This window comes from Onychostoma macrolepis, chromosome 19, assembly GCF_012432095.1.
Source record: "Onychostoma macrolepis isolate SWU-2019 chromosome 19, ASM1243209v1, whole genome shotgun sequence".
In the NCBI taxonomy this organism is placed as follows: Eukaryota; Metazoa; Chordata; class Actinopteri; order Cypriniformes; family Cyprinidae; genus Onychostoma; species Onychostoma macrolepis.
In genome coordinates, this window is record NC_081173.1 from 27,771,076 (window position 1) to 27,794,028 (window position 22,953).

The 22,953-nt window shown below is 34.6% G+C and overlaps 1 protein-coding gene across 1 annotated transcript; it reads right to left on the minus strand.

Moving 5' to 3' along the window:
* Window positions 1-287: 287 nt before the first annotated feature.
* LOC131525222 (H-2 class I histocompatibility antigen, Q9 alpha chain-like) lies at window positions 288-20,202 on the minus strand. The gene is made up of 8 exons (XM_058752599.1): window positions 20,064-20,202; window positions 16,085-16,345; window positions 3,140-3,415; window positions 1,775-2,068; window positions 1,458-1,556; window positions 1,344-1,358; window positions 1,059-1,111; window positions 288-952 (listed from the first exon to the last, which is right to left on the minus strand). The coding sequence occupies exons 1-8, from the start codon at window positions 20,113-20,115 to the stop codon at window positions 941-943; spliced, it is 1,062 nt and encodes a 353-aa protein (XP_058608582.1). The 5' UTR covers window positions 20,116-20,202; the 3' UTR covers window positions 288-940.
* Window positions 20,203-22,953: the final 2,751 nt, after the last annotated feature.

Genomic DNA, 22,953 nt, shown 5'->3' on the forward strand with positions numbered 1-22,953 from the left:
GAGGTTTATTTATTTTTAAAGAATCAAAATAAGATTACAATGTTTTGAAGGCAACCAATATACAAAAAAATATTCATGTAACTTAATTTAGATTTAGTAACCTCAAATAAAGGAAAATATTTATAGTTTACTGTACTGTGCAGATGTTCATGTAAAGGTATAACAGTACAATATACATCACAAGAATCAATATTATTCTGTAGTAAAACTTATCTAAATAATGTAAAACAAAAAGGAACAGAAAACTTCCAATAATCCCATAGAAGAAAAAAAATATGAAGCCTACATATTGTTTAATTTTATTGATGGAGTAGCTCAATTCCAAAATTCATCCAAAATTAAAGTTATTTTAAGTTTTGCAGTAGATAAAGAATTTGATAGCATTCCCCTGATTTATTTCATATTCCATCTCCCACATAAATAGTCTCTCTAGAAACATCACACACTTACAGAGAGTGATTTTCTTAGACTGAGATATAGACTGGTCTTACTCAAGAGCTTAAACTGACTATAAACACTTTCTAGTGTTTATTTTCACAAGTTTCTCTTTTTTTTTTCACAATCAGTAATATCACAAATCCTACAAATGAATCAAACTTGCAAATCAATTATTCGTATTCTTGGTTACTTTTGTCACCAAAGAGAAATATATACATTTTACAATTAAAATCTGAGATCAACATGCCATCTTAAAATGAACAAGTTCCTACAATTAATGAAAACCAAAAATGAACATAAAATGTGATGAAACAAAAACTTTACTTTGCAGATGTAATTAATGTAGAACCATAATATAGATCAATCCCATCACTGAAATATATGATCCTGTGTGTGTGTGAGAGAGAGAGAAAGTGTGTGTGTGTGTGTGTGTGTGTGTGTGTGTGTTGTAAGCAAGATGGACAGCAGAATAGGCATCTTTTTTAACTTCATCTCTCGACGCTCATCTGGTCTCCTAAAATGCCAGAAATTACATTTCATTGAATTCACATGACTGAAACAGTTGCACTAATGAATAATAATAATAATAATAATAATAATAATAATAATAATGCACTTACATCTTTATGGTTTTGATTAGAATGAGTTGAGCTGTTAGAGCCATCATCAGACGCTAGAACAGAAAACAAATTACAATCATCATGACAGTATAGCTACATCAGTTGCACAATTTCTTATTTATTAGATCTATTTAAAGAAACATATTATAGAACTATATTGACTTACTCTTTGACTTTACATGAACAAAATTTTAGAAATATAAACATATTACTATTAACCACATCAAGAATGGCAGAGCCCATCTGTTATTAATAAATATCAAACAGAGATTAAGAAAAACTTACCAACAGGTTTGAAGCCTGAAAAACATAAATCCAGAGAGATTAAATATTAGCACACGAATGTGTAAAACATGCAATGTAGTCAATAGTGATGATAATAATATCTGAGTCTCTCACCTTTCTTTTTCTGATACACCATAAACCCAGCAACAGCAATGATCACCAGCAGGAGGACAACAGCAACAACACCAACAATGATCCCGATGGGGACAGAAGCTGAAGAATCAGATCAGGTGAAAACATCAGGTTATTTAAGAGGCTGACAATCTTAGAAACTGGTACAGGTTTCAAATTTCAGTAGATGACAACAACAACATCTATGAGTGTGACATCTGCAGAATATTAGAGCAGTCTAATCAGATACTGGCAATAGCAAATTATTTCCTTTAACATTTTGAGTTTGATGGTCTACTCGTCAAGTCAATCGCTCTCACCGTGGTTAGTTTTGATCTTGTCCTCTGTCAGAATCTCTCTAATGGTTTTGCCCTGATGCTCCACCACACATTTGTACTCATTCTTCTTCCACTCTTCAGGTTTAACATTGAGGGTGCTCACTCTCTGAAAGGTGCCGTCCTCATTGATAATAAGTTCACCCAGATCCACATCCTCATCATGTTCTTGCCCCTCCCTTTGCCAGGAGATAGTTACTCCACTGGGGTAAAAACCTGTAGCATGACACGAGACTGAAGACGAGGGAGACTTCTGCAGCAGAGACACCTGAGGAGAGACTGAAGAGAGAGAGAGAAATTAAGATAAACAGAGAGAAAATTAGATATAGTCTGCAATATTAAAATAAAATAAAGCAAATCTATAAGGTTCTATATATTTCTTCTCATTATCTGTTTTTGTAGTCCAAATAATCTGTTATTAATCAGACTGATGGCTCAATAAGAGTGAAAAGCTTTCATGTAAACACCATTCAATCCAACTGAGCTTGATCTAAATGAAATTTCAATCAGATTAAAAAAGGTGGCGTAAAATAATCTGATCATTAGAAAAAAAATGCAGCATCTTCTCATATTCAAATAAACCGTGCTATGAAGCACCTGTCCTTTTATAGATCTATTTACATGTGTTTTACATCTTATGAACTGGCCAGTGAAGGAGACTGAATATTTAATAATTATTTCTGGAAAAAAAAAAGAGCTCTTCTGTCATATTTGTCAAGGCAAAAACGACAACTGTAATCATGGTAGCTCCAGTGAGATTATAGCAGTTCTTTCTCCAGTTCTGAAAGAGGCAGCTGATGCACTGTGCATGTGCTGAATACATGAATGCACATTTAAACAAATGTGAATTGGATTGTGAAGTTTAAGGTTTATATAAACAGAGCTTTCAGGATCTGAAATCGATTGGATCCATCCAGATTGATGAAAATTGGTGCATGTACTGTAAACATATTTGTCTCCTGGATTATTCTAATAGTGCTTCACACTCTCTGGGCCTCGTGTTAATGTGAAAATTCAGTTTGTGTAGTGTTGCTGTATGATAAAAATCCCTCATAAATACCAGATATACATGTTAATATACAACAGCATTTAGCATTATGCATGATTATATCATAAATATCAAAATGTGATTCGAACAACCTTCTAACATCTTGTAGGCATTTACATCATGTTTTAATTTTTAAGCAAGTGAATGCAGACAGAGTATAAAGACAGAGTGTAAAGGAGATATAGTCACATATTCCCAAACTTTTTGTTGTATACAACTGTTCTGTTTCCTGGTGAAAAGATAAAGGCTGCTATGATGAATGCTCACTATGCAGTGATTATCAAAACAACTGATATTCCTACCTTTTCTCTCCAGAGTGCTCTTGCCATAACCCACATACTTCTGCAGCCACTCAATGCATATGTTCTCCAGGTAATTAGATTGAGAATTTGCTAATGCTCCAGTGGAATCCCATTTAACCTTGGTAGTCATAGCTTGAGGATTAGCAGCAGTGAAGGTGCGGGTGCTCTTATCCAGACTGATGAAGTCCTCTCCATCATAACCAATCTGCCAGTATCCTCGTTTGGTGCCATCACCATCCAGCTCACAGCCGTACATGAACTGGAACGTGTGAACACCTGAGAGGAGAAAATCAACACAGATTATTATATCACACTCACCATTCTTCATTTTCTCTAATACAATCTTAAAGACTTGTTGATTAAGCAGAACATCTTCCAGTCTTCTTTTTCTACACAAAACCAAACATCCCCATAAAGATGAAAGCAACTATGATTAGCTAATGGAACTGGTTTTATACTAAAATACATTAGCATTCAGAAGAAGTGAATAAATGAATATGATTACTTATAAACACAAAACCTTTGTCTGAGCATATATACTGAAAATATCTGACAGCTGAAGGTTATTCAGTAAAAGGTGAAAGTCAGAATCAACACAAGCTGTTCTTTAGGCTTTTGACAAACAGTGTTCAGTGCTGCTGCTGATTAGAAATATGGGCAGAAGAAATATGTGAGAGAGCATGGTTACAGTGCAGATGTTATACTTTGTATATACAAATTTCCTTAAATGTGCATGAGAGATGTTTGTATGCCATGGTCGCACTAAAAAATGAACATATCTAATGTCCAATACCTTTACGGCAGCACATTCCAACACAATGATAATGGTATTAACAAACAGTGTTAACTCTGATCAGCAGCGTAGAGGAGAGAATTAAACCATCTAAAGCATCTCTGCACAAACATTTCACTTTTTCTCCTCTGTTTCTAAAGCAGAATCAGTTCATTTCTTACAAAAGAACTAGATTAAAAAGATTGTCAAGACAAATTTTATGTTGCTTTGGAAAGCAGTTTAAAAAGTGTGAAGTTTTAAATTTGAATCGCTTTTAAAAGCTTGAAGTTTGAACACCTGAAATGTAACTTTTTTATTTTCAGTGAAATCAATGTAACAAATTTTTATTTGATAATATTTTTTTCTTTTATATTTTGTATTTTGAGAGAATTTCATGGTACTAGTTAATATTTATGCAATAATTATGATCACTGAAAACACTGAAAATGTATTATTTCACTGAAAATAATGCATTTTTCCTAATATTTTCATCTCATCTAAAAAATCTATGCTCACACATTTCACTTTTTCTCCTCTGTTTCTGAAGCAGAACCAGTTCATCTCTTACAAAAAATAAATATTAATCAAATGATTTGATGTTTGGTTTAGTCGGTTCATCTTCCGCTGATGCTGACAGACACTGAACTGAAATACTGACAGTGTTTCCTAACTACTGAATACAGCAGCACAGCAAAATAAATTATTTTTAACAGAGATGTGAGTTTATCATCTGAATTTATTATGATGAGCAAGACTGGCTGCTGTGAAATAATACAGAGACAATAAACAGACATGATTTCTATTGTGATGTCCTCTCTGGATGAACAATCAGTGCACAATCAGTGTGATCTGACTCATGAATCAACAACTCTTATGAATCGATCTGAGTCAATCACTCACTGAATGAATCGTTAGGAGCCGCTGTCAATCGATTCGCTGCGGCGGAGGTCATGTGATTTTAATCACGTCCAATCAAACTGAACCATGATCTGTTTCTGTGTTGTGTGTATTTTAGGTTTGTGCGACTCAAATCAGTGAAGATACTGAATTCTTGTTTAAAGACGAACATTAGAAAGAACATTCTGTCATAATAAATGGTACTTTCATTTAAAAATAAACGTTGCCAAAAGTGGTATTGAAAATGCTTAATATTTAGGATCAATTACACTTCAAGTCATCATTAATGCAGTCAGTTAATGAACTGAAATCTTAAATTCCTCATGATTCCTGTCACTACTCATCTAATATTTTACTGTCTAAACTGATCAAGATGTTTCCATCCAAAGTCAGGAATTAAACTTATGCGCAAAACTGGAATATCGCATAAAACTTTAGCGAATAAAGCACCGTTTCCATCCAGCGAGCTGAAGAGAACAAAATCCTTTTAATTAATTTTAATTATCAAATTTAATTTTCTGCAGCAGGAGAAGGCACTGTATATAATAATGTTTGTAAACAATAAACTACGAGCTTCAGAGTGCAGACAAAACGCAGTCATGTTTTCTTATTTTCTGAGTCTGCTGTTTGTGACGCAGTTCTGGGAATTAATTATAACGAAGCACTTTGACAAGACTGTGCTCAAGCATTTTAAAATGACAAAACTATCATTTCAGAAGCTGTGAACGAGATCGAGTTATGTGTCTCGTCGCAAAGCCACGCGTCTTTTTTGATGCGCATGAAGGAATGTACTCGGTAAAAGTGTTTCCATCGTAGTTCCATGCGCATGTTTTCTTACTGGATATGAAATTTATCCGACTTAGTTTTTTAGCATTTTTAGAGTTTATGTGCATCTTGCCGTTTCCATCCATTATTTTATGCAATATCCCAAAATGTGCATAAAAATAGGTGGATAGAAACATTAAAGCAGAGTTTTCTCGACAGCAGAGAGCAGAATCTCTAAAGTGACCATGATATTAAAATCAAACCAGAACTGCATTTGATTGATCTCAGAGCAAAACTAGATCAAGTTCAGCTCTGATGCTGCTTCGAGAGTTTAATATAGTTTATATCTGATCGCTCTGCAGCAGAGACACAGATGTGTGTCTGTTTACATTTGAATCTTTTGACAGTTGAGATTCAGTTGAAGTTTGAACGGATTCAAGATTCCGAACGTTCCGTTAATGAAAGTCTATGAGGTTCTTGTGAGTCTTGATCGTCTGCGGCGGAAAAACTGTCAGTTAGAAAAGATAAAATAATAAACAAATTAATCAGCTTAAGTCAGGAAAATCACAGTAATGGCTTCTTGACTCATTAATTTATTATTAATTATTTATTTTATTTGAAATTCAATTCTATTTGAATTGATCCGTCTGTCTTTCTGTCTCTCTTCACTGGGTTCAGTGTGTCTCTGTGACTCTGAGCGTCTCGTACAGGTCATTATTCATTAGAAACAATCAAAGTCCAGCTGAAACACCAGCTTAGACCTGTATTTATAGCTCCTGCTTGTCTATGTGGTCTAGTGCTGGTCTGGAGCTGGTCTGGAGCTGGTTAAGGTAGTTAATAAGTCTGGTGGGATCGTTTAAGAAAGCAGCATTCAAACACACATATAAGGGTTTCCAGCTGAAGTGCTCACTGGACTCTATCTAGTGCACTTCCTCGCTGTCTACGGGAGCTTCTTCTAAGCAGCGATTGAAACAGACCCTCATTAGAGATTAATGTGGAGTTTACTCATTTCTCTTTCACAGCAGTGAGGGAAAGTCACATTGGCTGACGAAATCAGACTTTTGTTTACATTCAATAAAAATGATCATAGTTTGATGACGTGTTTTATTCACGTTAATCATACATTGCGTAGGTCACTATAAAGTTTACTCTGGTCTTATCTCAGTCGTTCACTTTCTTGTGTTCAGGGAGAAGAGGATGTATTTACGTGTTGTGAATCCGACAGGCTTTTGTCTCCTTTACGGTTTTTTTATTTTAGATGAAATTATATTTTAATTAAGGTCTCTGATTTCTTACAAAAGAAGAACTAGATTAAAAAGATATTAAAAGACAAACTTTATGTTGCTTGAGAAAGCAGTTTAAAAAGCGTGAAATCTTAAGTAGTTTTACATTTGAATTGCTTTTAAAAACTTGAAGTTTGAACACATGAAATGCAACTTTGTTTTATTTTCAGTAAAACTATTATAATATATTTTTGTTCAATAATATTTTGTCTTTTTTATTTTGAGAGAATTTCATGGTACTAATTAATATTTATGCAATAATTATTATCACTTTTTACCACCGAAAATAATAACTCTTTTTTCTAATATTTTCATCTCATCTAAAGCATCTCTGCTCACACATTTTTATTTTCAGTAAAATCAATGTAATATATTTTAGTTCAATAATATTTTTCTTCTCTATTTTGTATTTTAAGATAATTTCATGTTTCTAATTAATATTTATGCAATAATCACGATCACTTTTTTCCCATCGAAAATAATAACTTTTTTTTCTAATATTTTCATCTCATCTAAAGCATCTCTTTCAATTTCAATTTCAAAAACTTCATTTGTCCCCGAGGAGCAATTCAAAGTCACACCGAGCAGCACTTCAAGAAAATCAACACTTTTTCAGATAAATACACAATGCGCAAATAAACAAGTAAATATTTTTTTAAAATTCAAAACTGAAGAATTTAAACAGTATAAACAAGAATTGTAGATTTCCAGGAACTATGTGTTTACAACATTACAATATTATTGCACTGATAATGATAAACAATAACAATAACAGCAAAGATAATTTGGTTCTAAGAAGGAGTCCTAAAAGTGCATAATAAACAAATAAGGAGAGTCTGTACAGAATAGAATTAATACTAAGTTTAGAAACTTAAAAGCAGAACGGCTTCAGGACCAAAGGTGTCCCTCCTCGAAGCCGTCCTCCAGAGGAGAGCCACTCAAAGCTGAGTGAAGAACATGTGACGGGTCTTTAATAATCCTGCTCGCTGACCTGAGTGTGTGTGTGTGTGTGTGTGTGTGTGTGTGTAAGAGATCTAACACACGAACCAATCATCTCAGAGCACACTGTGACGCACCCTGCAGCCGCTTCTGTTCTGAGACCAATACACTGAAACCAACAAGTTCTGCAGAACGAGACGAGACTCTCAATGAAAGCGTAATAAAAGCACAACAGAACGTCTCCAAAGCAGCGAAGTCTCCTCAGAAGATACTGCGGCGGCCGACGCCTCCTGAGAGTCTCCTCTGTGTCGGAGAGATTGACCAGAACTCTCTGAGACCCGTTGCTCAAGAAGTCCAGCGAGCACAGAATCAGCCGCTCGTCCGGATGAAAGCGAGACAGAGTTTAGAAACACAACGAGAGGCTGCAAGGCATCGAACGCTGAAGAGACGTCAGCAAACAGAAGTCCGACTGAAGCGTCGAGGAGCTGCAGGTGTTTGTGAACACATCTATAATAACTGTTTTAGCGTCGTCAGCACCTCTTCCAGCACGACACGTGACCTGAAGAGGATCTATCAGGGAGTCCGGCGCTCTGATGATGAGATGTTTTAGGATCCTCTCCGTAGAGCCACGGCTCGCAGGTCATTCAGTGCTTTGCTCTTATTTTTCTCAGGGATGGGAATCACTGCTTTATCTCTGATTCAGAGCCGGTGAAGAAAATCCTCTTCTTCCTTTTCAGGATCTCCTTAAGCTCTTTGTGATCCGAGGATTGTTGTTAGAGAAGATGGAGACTGTTTCTGAAGGAGCGATGTTATCGACACAGAAGGAGATATATATATATATATATACGATGAAACCGTCTCTATCTGCTCGCTGATGTTATTGGAGGAGGAACGAAGGCTGTCCCAGTCTGTGCTTGTAGGGGTTGAATACTTTCCAGTGTGCGCTGTGTGATGTTGTTAGTAAGCTTCGTGTGTCTGCTAACAGCTGGTGTATATGCTGGAGCGAGCAGGACGGTGTGGTGTGAAGGGCTCTCGCGGGACCCGCGCAGATCTGACGGAGCCGGCGGGTTTAGCTTTGCTTCGCTCAGAAAGTTTGGCGGGAGACTCGTGGGATTCGGCGTGTAATAGAAACGGAGTCGACACACGAGGTTGAGAAGAACATTAAAGCGGCTGTTTACTCGACGAAAGCAAAGCAAGGCAAGACGTCTGGAAACAATTCTCAAACGCCACTGAAAACATGTTAAACTTCGTAAGTTGCGATAAATGTGCAAAAGTGTTCGTTTACAGCGAACGTGAATCTGGCGGCTCAGGCGACGCACCTGTTATCTGAGTCCTACGTGTTTATTTATTTACTAAGTTAAAGTTTGTCATATTGTGCTTTGGCTTATTTACTTCAGCAGTTTGTTAGCAGTTAAACTGTGTGTTTAGTTGATCGTGTGGCGCGTGTGAATCCTGCGGTGCGGTTAAAAACTGAGGCGCCGCTCGCTGTGGCTTTGTTTTCACGGTTAATGTTTTATAACGCTAATAAAAAACACCCGATGTTTGTCACGTGTGGTGCTTTGGTTTAGCATTACTTCGTCTTATTTAAACGCAGTCGTGTTTAAAGCCTGTTATTCTGGATGTTAACTTGGACGAATGTTTAGTCGAGTATTTGTGTGTTTTTCACGAGCTCTGAGAGAAAGTCTCGGGTTTAAGAAACTAAATTGTGTCGCTGCAGCAAACTCTCAGCAAAAACATACATTTTATATGTTCATTTAGTTTTGTTCGTAACATAATATAAAGCCATAATATAATATTAAAATGTAAATAACTGTTTTTAAATACATTATATTTGTGAAATTTTTTTTTGAATGATTACAATTATTATTATTTTTTTATTAGCTAGTAAACAAGTAAAACTACACTTTCTGAGCAGTTATAGTTTAAGCCGTGTGTTTGTAGTTAGTTAGTGATACACTTTAAGAAAAGTCTGTAAAATAGGACACAATCTACTCTGTTAATATGAAGGGATTTTCTGTATTGATTTTTCCACAGGTTTTTACCTGCATTTTTAAACACGCGTTGTATTTTGTGTTTTTGGGTTACAGCAGATAATGGAGAACAAAACGTGCTGCTCTCAGAAGATCAACAAAACACAACATAAACATATAAGAACAATAATGAATAGTGCTGCTCAACTATTTCAATCTCTGTTCACACATTTCACTTTTCTCCTGTTTCTGAAGCAGAACCAGTTCATTTCTTACAAAAGAAGAACTAGATTAAAAAGATATTAAAAGACAAACTATCTGTTGCTTGAGAAACAGTTTAAAAAGCTTGAAGTTTGAAGTCGTTTTAAATCTGAATTGCTTTTAAAAGCTTGAAGTTTGAACACCTGAAATGCAACTTTGTTTTATTTTCAGTAAAACCAAAGTAATATAGTTTTGTTTGATAATATTTTGTCTTCTTTATTATGTATTTTGAGAGAATTTCATGGTTCTAATTAATATTTATGCAATAATTATGATACAATTTCCCCCCGCTGAAAAATAAATAAATAAATAAATAAATTCTAATATTTTCGTCTCATCTAAAGCATCTCTGCTCACACATTTCACTTTTTCTCCTCTGTTTCTGAAGCAGAACCAGTTCATTTCTTACAAAAGAAGAAATATTAATCAAATGATTTGAAGTTTGTTCAGTCGGTTCGTCTTCCTCTGATGCTGACAGACACTGAACTGAAATACTGACAGTGTTTCCTAACCACTGAATCTACAGCAGCACAGCAAAATAAATCATTTTTAACTGAAATGTGAGTTTATCATCTGAATTTATTATAATGAGAGAGAAAGACTGGTTGCTGTGAAATAATACAAAAACAATAAACAGACATGATTTCTATTGTGACGTCTTCTCTGGATGAAAACGATCAATCAGTGCACAATCAGTGTGATCAGCTGTTTACTGATTCGCTGCGGCGGAGGTCATGTGATTTCCATCACGTCCAATCAAACAGAACCATGAACTGTTTCTGCGTCGTGTGTATTTTAGGTTTGTGTGACTCAGATCAGTGAAGATACTGAATGGCTGTTAAAGACGAACATTAGGAAGAACATTCTGTCATAATACTTTAACTTAAAAAGAAATGTTACAAAAAGTAGTATTGATTATGCTTAATATTTTTAAGCATTAGGATCAATTATTCTCCAAGTACTTAAAGAATCATTAATGAATCAGTTAATGAACTAGAACCTTAAACAAAGAGTACAGAAGACCAAGAGGCGATTTCTAAACAAAGACAATCTACACTGAAGAAAATAAATGTGTTAAATCTCAAGTAACAAAATGAAGTGAAAAGTGACTTCTAGTATACAAGATTATTTGGGAAACATGCACATTAAGTAAAAATCTTGCCTTTCATCATTTGTTCAAAGACCCTGACAGGTGAATATTCACAAAAGTGTAAAAATATTGTGTGTTTTGAAGCGGGACGTAGCGCTGTCTTATGCACCTGCTGCCTTTAACAGTTTTTAATCTAGTAGTAAACTTACATCCTTTTAGGATCTGCAGGTCCTAGCCATAGAAAACATAATAATGATTATATGGATATGACACTATAGTTATAATGAGCTTATGCAACTTTACACATTTACAATTACTTACTATATTATTATTTATCATTGCTCCACTGGGTCTGAAATATTGTAGGTTTTAATCTGCTGAACACACTACGAACATGAGGATCTGGAGCTTGATGCATTGCTGTGTCTGTCATCATTAAACAATTAAACAATTTTGGATAAAGTGGCTGTACATGTGTTTTTGTTTTGTTTGTTACATAAAAACGTTTTTTTTTGTTGTTTTTTTACAGTCTTCCTTTAACGGACACTAATATAAGACAATACTGCAAAAACAGTTTACTGTCAAGCTGTTATATTCCTGTTATATATTTATTGTCCAACATTATTGTCCTAATTTTTCTGTCATTAATTTAATTAATTTCATAATGCTGATATTAATTCAGTGTTTATAATGCTAACACTTGAACTTGAAATATTTTCAGCCGAAGCTGACATGGTTTCTAGAGAGCAAAAGGTTTTGTGAAAAAAAGGGAAGACTTTAAAATAAAGTCTGTAAAATAAACTGTTGAAAGGATTTGATGATCACTAGTCTAGTGATTGTACGTTATTGTTGTCATCGTTTCAGGCTGTATTTCAGCTTTAATGCACGGTTTTTTAAACAAATCAGCTGATATTTGCCACAGCGACAGCTAGAAACTAGTGGACTCTAGAGTTTCGTCTCTTGCTCTTTGCCTTAAATATGATTTCTGTCACTGCTCATCTATTATTTTACTGTCTAAACTAATCAAGATGTTTCCATCCAAAGTTACGAATTAAACTTACGCACAAAATTGGATTATCGCATAAAACATTTGCGAATAAAGCACTGTTTCCATGCAGTGAGCTGAAGAGAACAAAATCATCACTTCCTGATTAACGTGCGCTAAATATCACAAAGAAAACATGAATTTGCTGCAGCAGGAGAACTGTATATAATCATTTTTATAATAAATCACGAGCTTCAGAGCTCGCAGATGAAACACGCTCATTTTTTCTTATTTTCTGAGTCTGCTGTTTGTTAATTAACGCAGTTCTGGGAGTTAATTATAACGAAGCACTTTAACGAGACTTTGCTGAAGCATTTTAAAATGACAAAACTATATTTCAGACGCTGTGAACGAGATCGAGTCCAGTTATGCGTCCCATCGCAAAGCCACGCGTCTTTTTTGATGCTCATGAAGGAATTTATTCAGTAAAAGTGTTTCTATCGTAGTTTATGTGCATGTTTTCTTACTGGATAAGAAATGTATCCGACTTAGTTGAGCGCATAAGTTTTTTATGCTCATTTTTAGAGTTTATGCGCATCTTGGCGTTTCCATCCAGCGTTTTTTAATGCGATATCCCAAAATGATAATAAAAATAAGTGGATGGAAAAATATAAAGCAGAGTTTTCTCGACAGCAGAGAGCAGAATCTCTAAAGTGACCGTGATATTAAAATCAAACCAGAACTGCATCTGATTGATCTCAGAGCAAAACTAGATCAAGTTCATCGAGATCAGCTCTGATGCTGCTTCGACAGAGACTCGTCTGAGAGTTTAATATAGTTTATATCTGATCGCTCTGCAGCAGAGACACAGATGTGTGTCTGTTTACATTTGAATCTTCTGACAGTTGAGATTCAGTTGAAGTTTGAACGGATTCAAGATTCCGAACATTCCGTCAATGAAAGTCTTCGGACCTTTTCACGTTTCCGGGTTTCTCAGCAGCGGAAGTCATCATAGTCGGGTTAACTTGAAGAGCGGTGAATGGGAGGGTACCACAAATATATTTTTGCACTCCCATTTGCTCAAACAGCAATAGAAAAACTCCATGAAAGTGTTTCATGACTTTCAATAAAAGGGAAAAACTGAGAGAGACTGATAACGACAGTCAGAAGAGACAACGATGTCAAATTCACCTTCCCTCCCACAGACGCCGCATTAGAAACACTCGCATTAGCGTTAACTAGTTTATTTGTAATTTGATGTAAGATAATACAATACAAAGAATAGTGTTATAAATGTAAGTACATTTTTTTTAAAATACAAATATGAAAAACTTGAGGATTTATGATGCTGATGACGGTTAAATGCGTTCATCACAGTCTTGTGAAAAGGGTTCATGAGGTTCTTGTGAGTCTTGATCATCTGCGGCGGGAAAACTGTCTGATCAGTTAGAAACGATCAAATAATAAACAAATTAATCAGCTCAAGTCAGGAAAATCACAGTAATGGCTTCTCGATTCATTCATTTATTATTCATTATTTATTTTATTTGAAATGAAATGATATTTGAATTGATGCGTCTGTCTTTCTGTCTCTCTTCACTGGGTTCAGTGTGTCTCTGTGACTCTGAGCGTCTCGTTACGGTTCATTATTCATTAGAGACAATGAAAGTGCAGCTGATAGACCAGCTTAGACCTCGCCGTCTACGAGAGCTTCTTCTGAAGCAGCGACTGAAACAGAGCCTCATTAGAGACTAATGTGGAGTTGACTGACGAAATTAGACTTTTGTTTACATTTGATAAAATTGATCATAATTTGATGATGTGTTTTATTCACGTCAATTATACACTGTGTGGGTCACTATAAAGTTTACTCTGTTCTTATCTCAGTCGTCCGGTCGCTCACTTTCTTGTGTTCAGGGAGAAGAGGATGAATTCACGTGTTGTGAATCCGACAGGCTTTTGTCTCCTTTACGGTTTTTTATTTTAAGTCGCAGCCGTGTTGTGTTTGTGTTCAGCTCTTTCTGCTGCATTCATCAAATAATCAACACCCTTCTGAAGACCAGCTTAGACTGGTTTATGAGGGTTTGTGCTGGTCTGGTGCTGGTTTAGTTCCTAATTAAGGTAGTTAAGAACCAGTTCATTTCTTACAAAAGAAGAACTAGATTAAAAACATTGTCAAGACAAACTATCTGTTGTTTGAGAAACAGTTTAAAAAGTGTGAAGTTTGAAGTAGTTTTAACCCTAAAACAGGCAGCGTTTACCACGAGATACACTCTTTAGTGGCACATTTCACTTTTCTCCTGTTTCTGAAGAAAAACTAGTTAATTTCTTACAAAAGAAGAACTAGATTAAAAAGATACTAAAATTAAGATTTCTGTTGCTTGAGAAAGCAGTTTAAAATGCATCAAGTAGTTTTAAATTTGAATTATTTGTAAAAGTTTGAACACCTGAAATGTAACTTTGTTTTATTTTTAAACTTTTGTTTTAACTTTGCAAAATCAATGTAATATATTGTTGTTCAGTAATATTTTTTTCAATAATGTTGCTATTTTTCTTTTATATTTTGAGAGAATTTCATGGTACTAATGAATATTTATGAAATAACTATGATACATTTTTCCCCATCAAAAATAATAATTAAAAAATTATAATATTTTCATCTCATCTAAAGCATCTCTGCTCTCACACATCTAACTTTTTCTCCTCTGTTTCTGAAGCAGAACCAGTTTATTTCTTGCAAAAGAAGAACTAGATCAAGAAGATCGTCAAGACAAACTATCTGTTGAACACCTGAAATTTAACTTTGTTTTATTTTGAGCAAAATAAATGTAATATATTTTTGTTCAATAATATATATATATATTATTGAACAAAATTATTACAGCGTATATATATTTATTTTATTTTAATTTTTTTGAAAGAGAGAGAGAATTTAATGGTACAAATTAATATTTACACAATAATAATGATCACTTTTTTTCCCCATCGACAATAATACATTTTTCCTAATATTTTCATCTCATTTAAAGCATCTCTGCTCACACATTTTTATTTTCAGTAAAATCAATGTAATAAGTTTTTGTTCAATAATTTTTTATTTTGTATTTTGAAAGAATTTCATGGCACTAATTAATATTTATGCAATAATTACGATTAATACTTTTTTCCCCAAATATTTTCATCTCATCTAAAGCATCTCTGTTCACACATTTCACTTTTTCTCCTCTGTTTCTGAAGCAGAACCAGTTCATTTCTTACAAAAGAAGAACTAGATTGACTAAATGAATCTGATTGATCTCAGAGCAAAACTAGATCAAGTTCATCGAGATCAGCTCTGATGCTGCTTTGACAAAACCTCGTCTGAGAGTTTAATATAGTTTTAATAGTTGATCGTTCTGCAGCAGCTACAGCAGAAAGACAGTATGACAGACAGTGAGAAAGACAGATGTGTGTGCAACTTTTTACACTGGAATGTTTTGACCATTGTAGTTTTAGTTGGAGTTTGAACAGATTTTGCTGTTTGAATATTCTGCCAATTGTCTATGGGACTTCTGTCAATTTTGATCATCTGCTGTGGGAAAACCATTAGTCTGGTCATTCATAAAAGATACAATCAAAACATTAATCAGTTCAAATAGAATACTTTGTCAAGACAACATATAGAAGCACACAAGCTATTGTGAGCTTTTATCTTTCTTTTTTGAGAAAGCAAGACAGAAAAATAACAGTAATGACCTCTAGATTAATGAAATCATTATGTATTATATCATTTATTGTTTTAGAACTGTCTGACTTGACTGCTTTCTTGGTTCTTTCAACTCCCAGACAAGCAACTACTATTGAGATGAATAGTAATTCTACAGTCTCCCAGTATTTGTTTACCTGTCTAAACATACATACCAAAACTCAACTAATTTAGGTGTTTGTTTGTTTGTTTATTATTGATGGGTGTGTAAAAATACGAATCATACAGTAGTGCTCACCTCCAGTCTGATTAAAGCGATCTTTGGCAACATTGATGTTGTTCACGAAGCTTTGTTCTGTCCCAATGGTCTTCTGAGTTTCCCCCTCCCAGTACTCTTCTCCTTCAGATTTAGCCATCCACTCTTGTCTGGGAGTCTCTCTGCGAATGTTACTGTCATAGTATGTGAAAGGCTGTCCATCTACAATCCCAACTGTCACAAACTGTGGAAAATTTGGTAAACCTGATGTTGCTGTATAGAAGTATTGCAGGGAATGTTTTCCTGAAAGAAAACAGAAACAAACAGAAGAAAAACTCAATGCTTTAATAATGACAACAGTAATTGAGATTCCTTTCACCCTCTATGACAGAAAAGAAAATCGGTAGAGACACTTTGCAGATCTGATGGAAAATGTACATTTATTGCATAAACTTAAGAACTTAATTTTCCTGTGAACTGCCTGATGCAACTCAAAGAGTTTTCTAATAATAATCGTTAATAAATCCCGCACTGCCCTCTAGTGTCAACAGCAAAAATATTCTCTGGAGTAATATTAGAATTGTAACCTCAATAAGTTACTCAGTTACAGTTTCTCCAGTCTCAGCCTCAGACTGAAGGTCTGGCTACAGGAGACTACAGTTTCTCTCAGCACTGTGTTACATTTCTCAGATCACTACTGAAATTCTCAAAACTGCTTGTTCAAGCTCTGCATCATCTAGTGACTTGTGTAGATCAGAAAAGCAACTTCTCATTCTTCATTCCTGAACATTCAGTTCTCTTTTAGAAGAAAACAAACACAACCTCAAGTATTTATTTAATACAGTGGCTAAATTAACAAAAAATATAACATCATCAGGTGCAGACTTTACCCAGCAGCACAGCAGTAATGACTTTATAAAAAGTAGTTACTTCCAAGATCAAAACTATTAGAGATACAATTGTAACCATGCAGCTGTCAGCCACAGTATCGCATCAGATAATACACTATAGATCCCCTGAAGAACAATTCCACTCATTCTCTTCTATTGGAAATTAAGAATTGTATAATATAATTGTATATATTTTGTCCCAAAAACCTTCAAATTGGCTGTAATTAAGCCTCTCATTCAAAAACCACAACTTGCCCCAAAGAATTAATTAGACCGATCTTGAATCATTTCTAAAGCTTTGGGACTCAATTTTATTTCCACAGTGAAAGCCATTATCCACAAATGAAGAAAACTTGGAACAGTGGTGTGAACCTTCCCAGGAGTGGCCGGCCTACCAAAATTACCCCAAGAGCGCAGCGACGACTCATCCAGGAGGTCACAAAAGACCCCAGAACAACATCTAAAGAACTGCAGGCCTCACTTGCCTCAGTTAAGGTCAGTGTTCATGACTCCACCATAAGAAAGAGACTGAGCAAAAACAGCATTCATGGGAGAGTTCCAAGACGAAAATCGCTTCTGAGCAAAAAGAACATAAAGGCTCGTCTCAGTTTTGCCAGAAAGCATCTTGATGATCCCCAAGACTTTTGGCAAAATACTCTGTGGACTGACGAGACAAAAGGTGTGAACTTTTTGGAAGGTGTGTGTCCCGTTACATCTGGTGTAAAAGTAACACAGCATTTCAGAAAAAGGATTGTTAGGCTGCATTAATTAGGTCAACCAGAACCGGGAACACTCCCCATAACACACGATGTACTTGTTACATCGTAAGAAGAATGGCATCTACGCTAATATTAGTCCGTTTCTTTCTTATTCCGAGGTCACCGTAGCCACCCGATACAGACCGTATCCAGATCAGATGGTGGATCAGCACCTAGAGACGACCTCTACAGCCCTGAACGTAAGCGGAGATCAGGACACCTAGATGAGCCCCAGAGACATGCTTTGGAAACAGCCGCATTCTGCTTGTTTCCAAATCCTTACACACACTTGAACCTAAAATAATCATTCATAAAATTCGAAAAGGTTGAAGCGAATTACAAGGGTGTTCACAGTGGGCTGTGTTTACATTAATCTCGTGTCATAAAAACATTCTGAGCCGAGGTGAAATTACAGACTCAGCCGAACGAACAAGCGCTCTTCAGCATTCTTCTTCTTGAGCATTTGAATATGCGGATAATAAATAGATTAGAGCGCCATCTGCTGTTAAAATCTAAGCTCAGAATCGCATCGCGATGCATTCTGAAAATCTCAGAATCGATCCAGAAGAATTTATTTATAGAAAGACTCAGCTCCTATAAATATCTAGGTATTTGGTTGGCTGAAAGATTAGCTTTTGATATTCATATTGATAAGTTGCTGAAAAAGCTTAGACTAAAACTAGGCTTCTTTTATCGTCTCAAAAACTGTTTCCCTTATAAGGCCCGTAAGAAATTGGTAGAGAGTACATTTTTATCCATAATTGATTATGGTGATCATCTATATATGCATGCAGCTACTTCTTTACTTAGAAAACTAGACTCTGTTTATCATGCAGCATTACGTTTTATTACAGGTGCAGAGTCAAGGATGCATCACTGTATTCTGTATGAATCTTTGGATTGGTTATCCTTATATCAAAGGAGAAAGCTACATATGTATTTATTCATCATAAAGGCCCTCTTAGGTAAATTACCACCTTATATTTCTAATTTGTTAACGTTAAATATCAACAGTCGCTGTACTAGATCAGGTTCTTGTATTCGGTTAACAGTTCCAAGGTTATTGTCAAAATTTGGTAAATGTGCTTTTTCTGCTTATGCTCCTTGGGCTTGGAATGAACTGCAAAATGTAATTAATCTGGATACACTTCCAACATTGAGCACTTTTAAATGTCTTTTGTATAATGTTTTAAAGGATACTTGTAATTGCTTTTCATGATCAGACTCTATTTATGAATTGTGATTGTGTAATTTGTGGTATTGTCTTTGTGACATTTTTTGTTTGAAACTTTATGTGCTGCCGTCTTGACCAGGTCTCACTGGAAGAAGAGATAGTAATATCTCAATGTGACTACCTGGTTAAATAAAGGAAAAATAAAAAATAAAAGAATCAATGTATCGTCCCAGCCCTAGTATTTATGTTTAGATATGTATTTAAATGAATCTCAAAATACTAGAAATAGGCCATTATCATTAAATAATAATAATAATTTTACATAGGCCTATTTTAAATTACATAAATTATTTAAAAGGACAAACAAATGCATATGAATTTTAATAATAATAATAATAATATCTGTACATATTGTTTGTAAACCTGAACATTAATCATGTATAAAACATTACGTGATAATGAAATCTTACCAGCTCTTGCACTACACATGAAAAAGAAAAGAAAAACCAAGATATGCATGTCTACAATAGTATCCGCCTTCATTTAAGAAGTTTATGATCCGAGCTCGCAAACTGAAAGACTAGAAAAGTGCGATGCATTTTAGGCAATGATGTCCACGCCTACAGCGGACTAGCCTACATTAACAAATTATGGTCAATAGAATTAGAAATTACCTCTAACTTTACTCATTATTCTCTAGGATGCATGCACTAAAACATGTTCATTAGACAAGTTGTGAGTAATCAGTAGTTTATAACTATAGGCTTACATTACTTTAACTCTCTAAATATAGGCACAGCACATTACAAAACGAGCATGCGTAGGCTAAAAAAAGGGTTAAGGATGCATTTAAAATTATTCTGGCCTATTCTAGGCTATTTAATCTTCAGGCTACGAATGCTCACAATTGATACTGTATGTCGTTACTCAAATCCACATTTAAGTCAAATCAGGTCAGTTTTTCCGCCTGAAATGCCATGTTTAATCATCGGGCTGTATTATTAACCCAATCATCAAAACTAAATTACATTATTAAAAAAAATAATAATAAAAATTTTAAAAAGCAAACAAAAACACATGACATTTTGAATCTGTTAATAATTCATTTTAAATCAGTGACGATAGCAACATTAAACATTTTTACACTGTATAAAACATCAAATAATCAACCATAGAATAACGTCAAACAATCAACTCACCAGCATAAACGAGTTGGATCCCGATGAGCAGAAGAGCTAGTACGGACTGCATGTTTACTTTTTGATTTTAAAAAATCGTTCTACAGTAATTAGCTTGTCTTGTTTTAGACGCCTCAGTGACTGTCTATAAACTGGCGAATGTCCCTGCGAGAGCTCATATATAGCTCTTGAAGCTGTAGCCAATAGATATTCTGGACAGATTCAACGTCATCAGTCTCTAAGATGAATTTCATACACTGGGTTGTTTTCGAAAGCGAAAACAAAATAAAGTGTATCACGGCCTTAACCACCCTTGTATCCCATTTCCAACCTATATTTTTCACATCGTATATACAGACGCTTGACATTACCCTACTGTAATTTTTTTTAAATATATTTTAAAGCTTGTTTTTTTTTTCCAACTGGAGCTAATTTCATTTAGCAACTTGGACTATGTTGTTAATTATTACATCTGTAAGTCTCATGGAGTTAGTCTAAATAATGATTAAGCCAATCAATCAATGTTGTTGCCTTACTAGCTAATCTCTTAGATTGTTCCACATATTGTACAAAAGTAAACAAAAAATGTAAAAAAAGAATAAAAAAAAAAAAGGTGTTGGTCACAAATTCAACAAGCATGTGTGTTTTTTCTAGTAGTGGTCCTCCAAACTACAATACCAGTATCATGTTGTTTCTTTAGCTGTTGTGTAAACAATAAACAATAAATCCACATTTTAGGCTATATACCACTTTTTTTGTTTTTATTTTATTTTATTTTACTGTCTTTCCGCAGTAGCCTACAGTTGGGTAGGCTACTGTTTGATTATCAGAAAATTGTTATTATTATTAACAAGTAACTGTTGAATAGACTAAAAATAATATTAATAATAAAAAGATAAAATTGACTCAGGGCTCAACATGAAGTTTTTTTTTCTACTGGCCTGGGGTGCGTTTCCCAAAATCAACTAGGCCTGTGGATGCAAGTCCTGTTGTTACCAATAGTTCAATGGAACATCAGACCATAGTTAGCCAACGATGATTTTGGGAAACACACCCTTGATCAGGCCAGTAGATCAGATATTTAGGCCTACTGGCCCTGCCAAAACATTCACTAGTCCGTATAAATATTGTTTTCATTGTTTTTGACCTATGAAACCTTAGGATCAACAATTTATAGACCAGTGAAATTTCAGTCACAGCAAAAACTACTAGCCTAACTAATACAAAGTTCAAACATTAAAGACAAGTAAATAGTCAATAATAAAATAAGAACAAATAAGTAAATTACAAGCAATAGCACAAATAATAGAACAAAGATAGGCTACATTAAAGAAACTACTTCACATTGTTTGTAAAAACTGTATTACTATATGAAATAGTATACAGAAATACCTATTAAAGCTACGTTATTTAGTTAAGAGCAGTGAGTAATTCTCTATTTTTCTTTTGTTGTTTAATTATTACAGTACCATAGGAAAAGCACAGATCCATTATACCTTTGACACCCATCCAATACTTTAATAACCTACTCATCAAGACAGACATTCTGACATAATTTTGTGTTTATTTGCTCAAGAAGACGTGAAAGAGAACTCAATTCGGTATTCGCGTGCTCTCTTAGTAGCAGCTTTCTCTGTGTGTGTGTCCAGTGTGCACATGCGCAGAAACAAGCAAACATGCTTAAACTGACAAGACTTAAAAACATGTGAGAATGATAAACTTTCTTGAGGACGCAGTACTGGCCCCATCATTCAAACAGCTATTTATAAATTGGGGCTGAAGCCCACCTTAAAAGGGTCTAGAACCGCCCCTGTGACTTTGGCACAATCACCTCTGATACGAGATTACTCTTTATTGTAATTTAAAAACAAGCATTTTCTGTAAAGCTTCTTTGAAACTATATGTATTCTGAAAAGTGGTGTTTAAATAGACGTGAATTGAAATTATTTGTTTATTATCATGCTCTGAAGCACATAAAACTGAGTACAAAAACTTGGCTGGTCCATTAGAAATACAAATGCACCTGATTTACAACTGCCCAGTTCTACATGCATTTCTCTACAAACAACAATAAAAATGTTTTTGGTGATGCAGCTTGATCCACTACAATTTTGTATCTTCATCAAGATAGTGTTTGTTTTATTAACAAAATATTTTAGTTAATTTTGCATAATTAACAAAATTTGATTGAAAAAGTGCTGCATTTATGCAGAATTATAAATACTGAAAGTAAAGAACTCAAAACCTCAATTTTAAACAAGGCACAACATTATGCTAAGAGACAATTAACATCCGCTTTAACTAAATAGCACTTTTTCTAAAATTGTACAAATCCATCAACTTATTGTGATCAAGTTATTCAACACAAATTTCACCGCCTGAAAAAAAATAATATAATAATAAATAAATAAAACACTGGAAAATGATATGCAAATAAACATGAATAAAACCACATGCTATACAGGTTTGGCTATCTGTTGTTACCACACTACAAAAGAAGAGACGGTATTTCCCTGTGTCCTTAACTGCACTCTGTTATGAGAAATCACGTGATATTATGGCAAACTCCTCCAGCGTCAAATCAATAGTATATGATATGACGCGTTTGGGATACTATTGTTGGCTTGGAGCGCCACCTAGTGGAAACTAATAGCTAGAAGTTTTAGCAAAATACATGACTTTTAGGCCCGGTTTCAATAGCAGCGAGTGATATCACAAATTTTTGAAAACTCTTCATACTATTTATCCTTTAGTACAAAACAGTGCTAAACTAGCCTTTTTTTAATGTCTAAATATAAATCCTAAAGCAAACAGTAATAAATAAAATAAAATATATTGTAACTGGTATGTAAATGGTAGCTGTACTCCTAACACTGTATCATTAATATGTAAAATAGTCAAAACTAAGAAG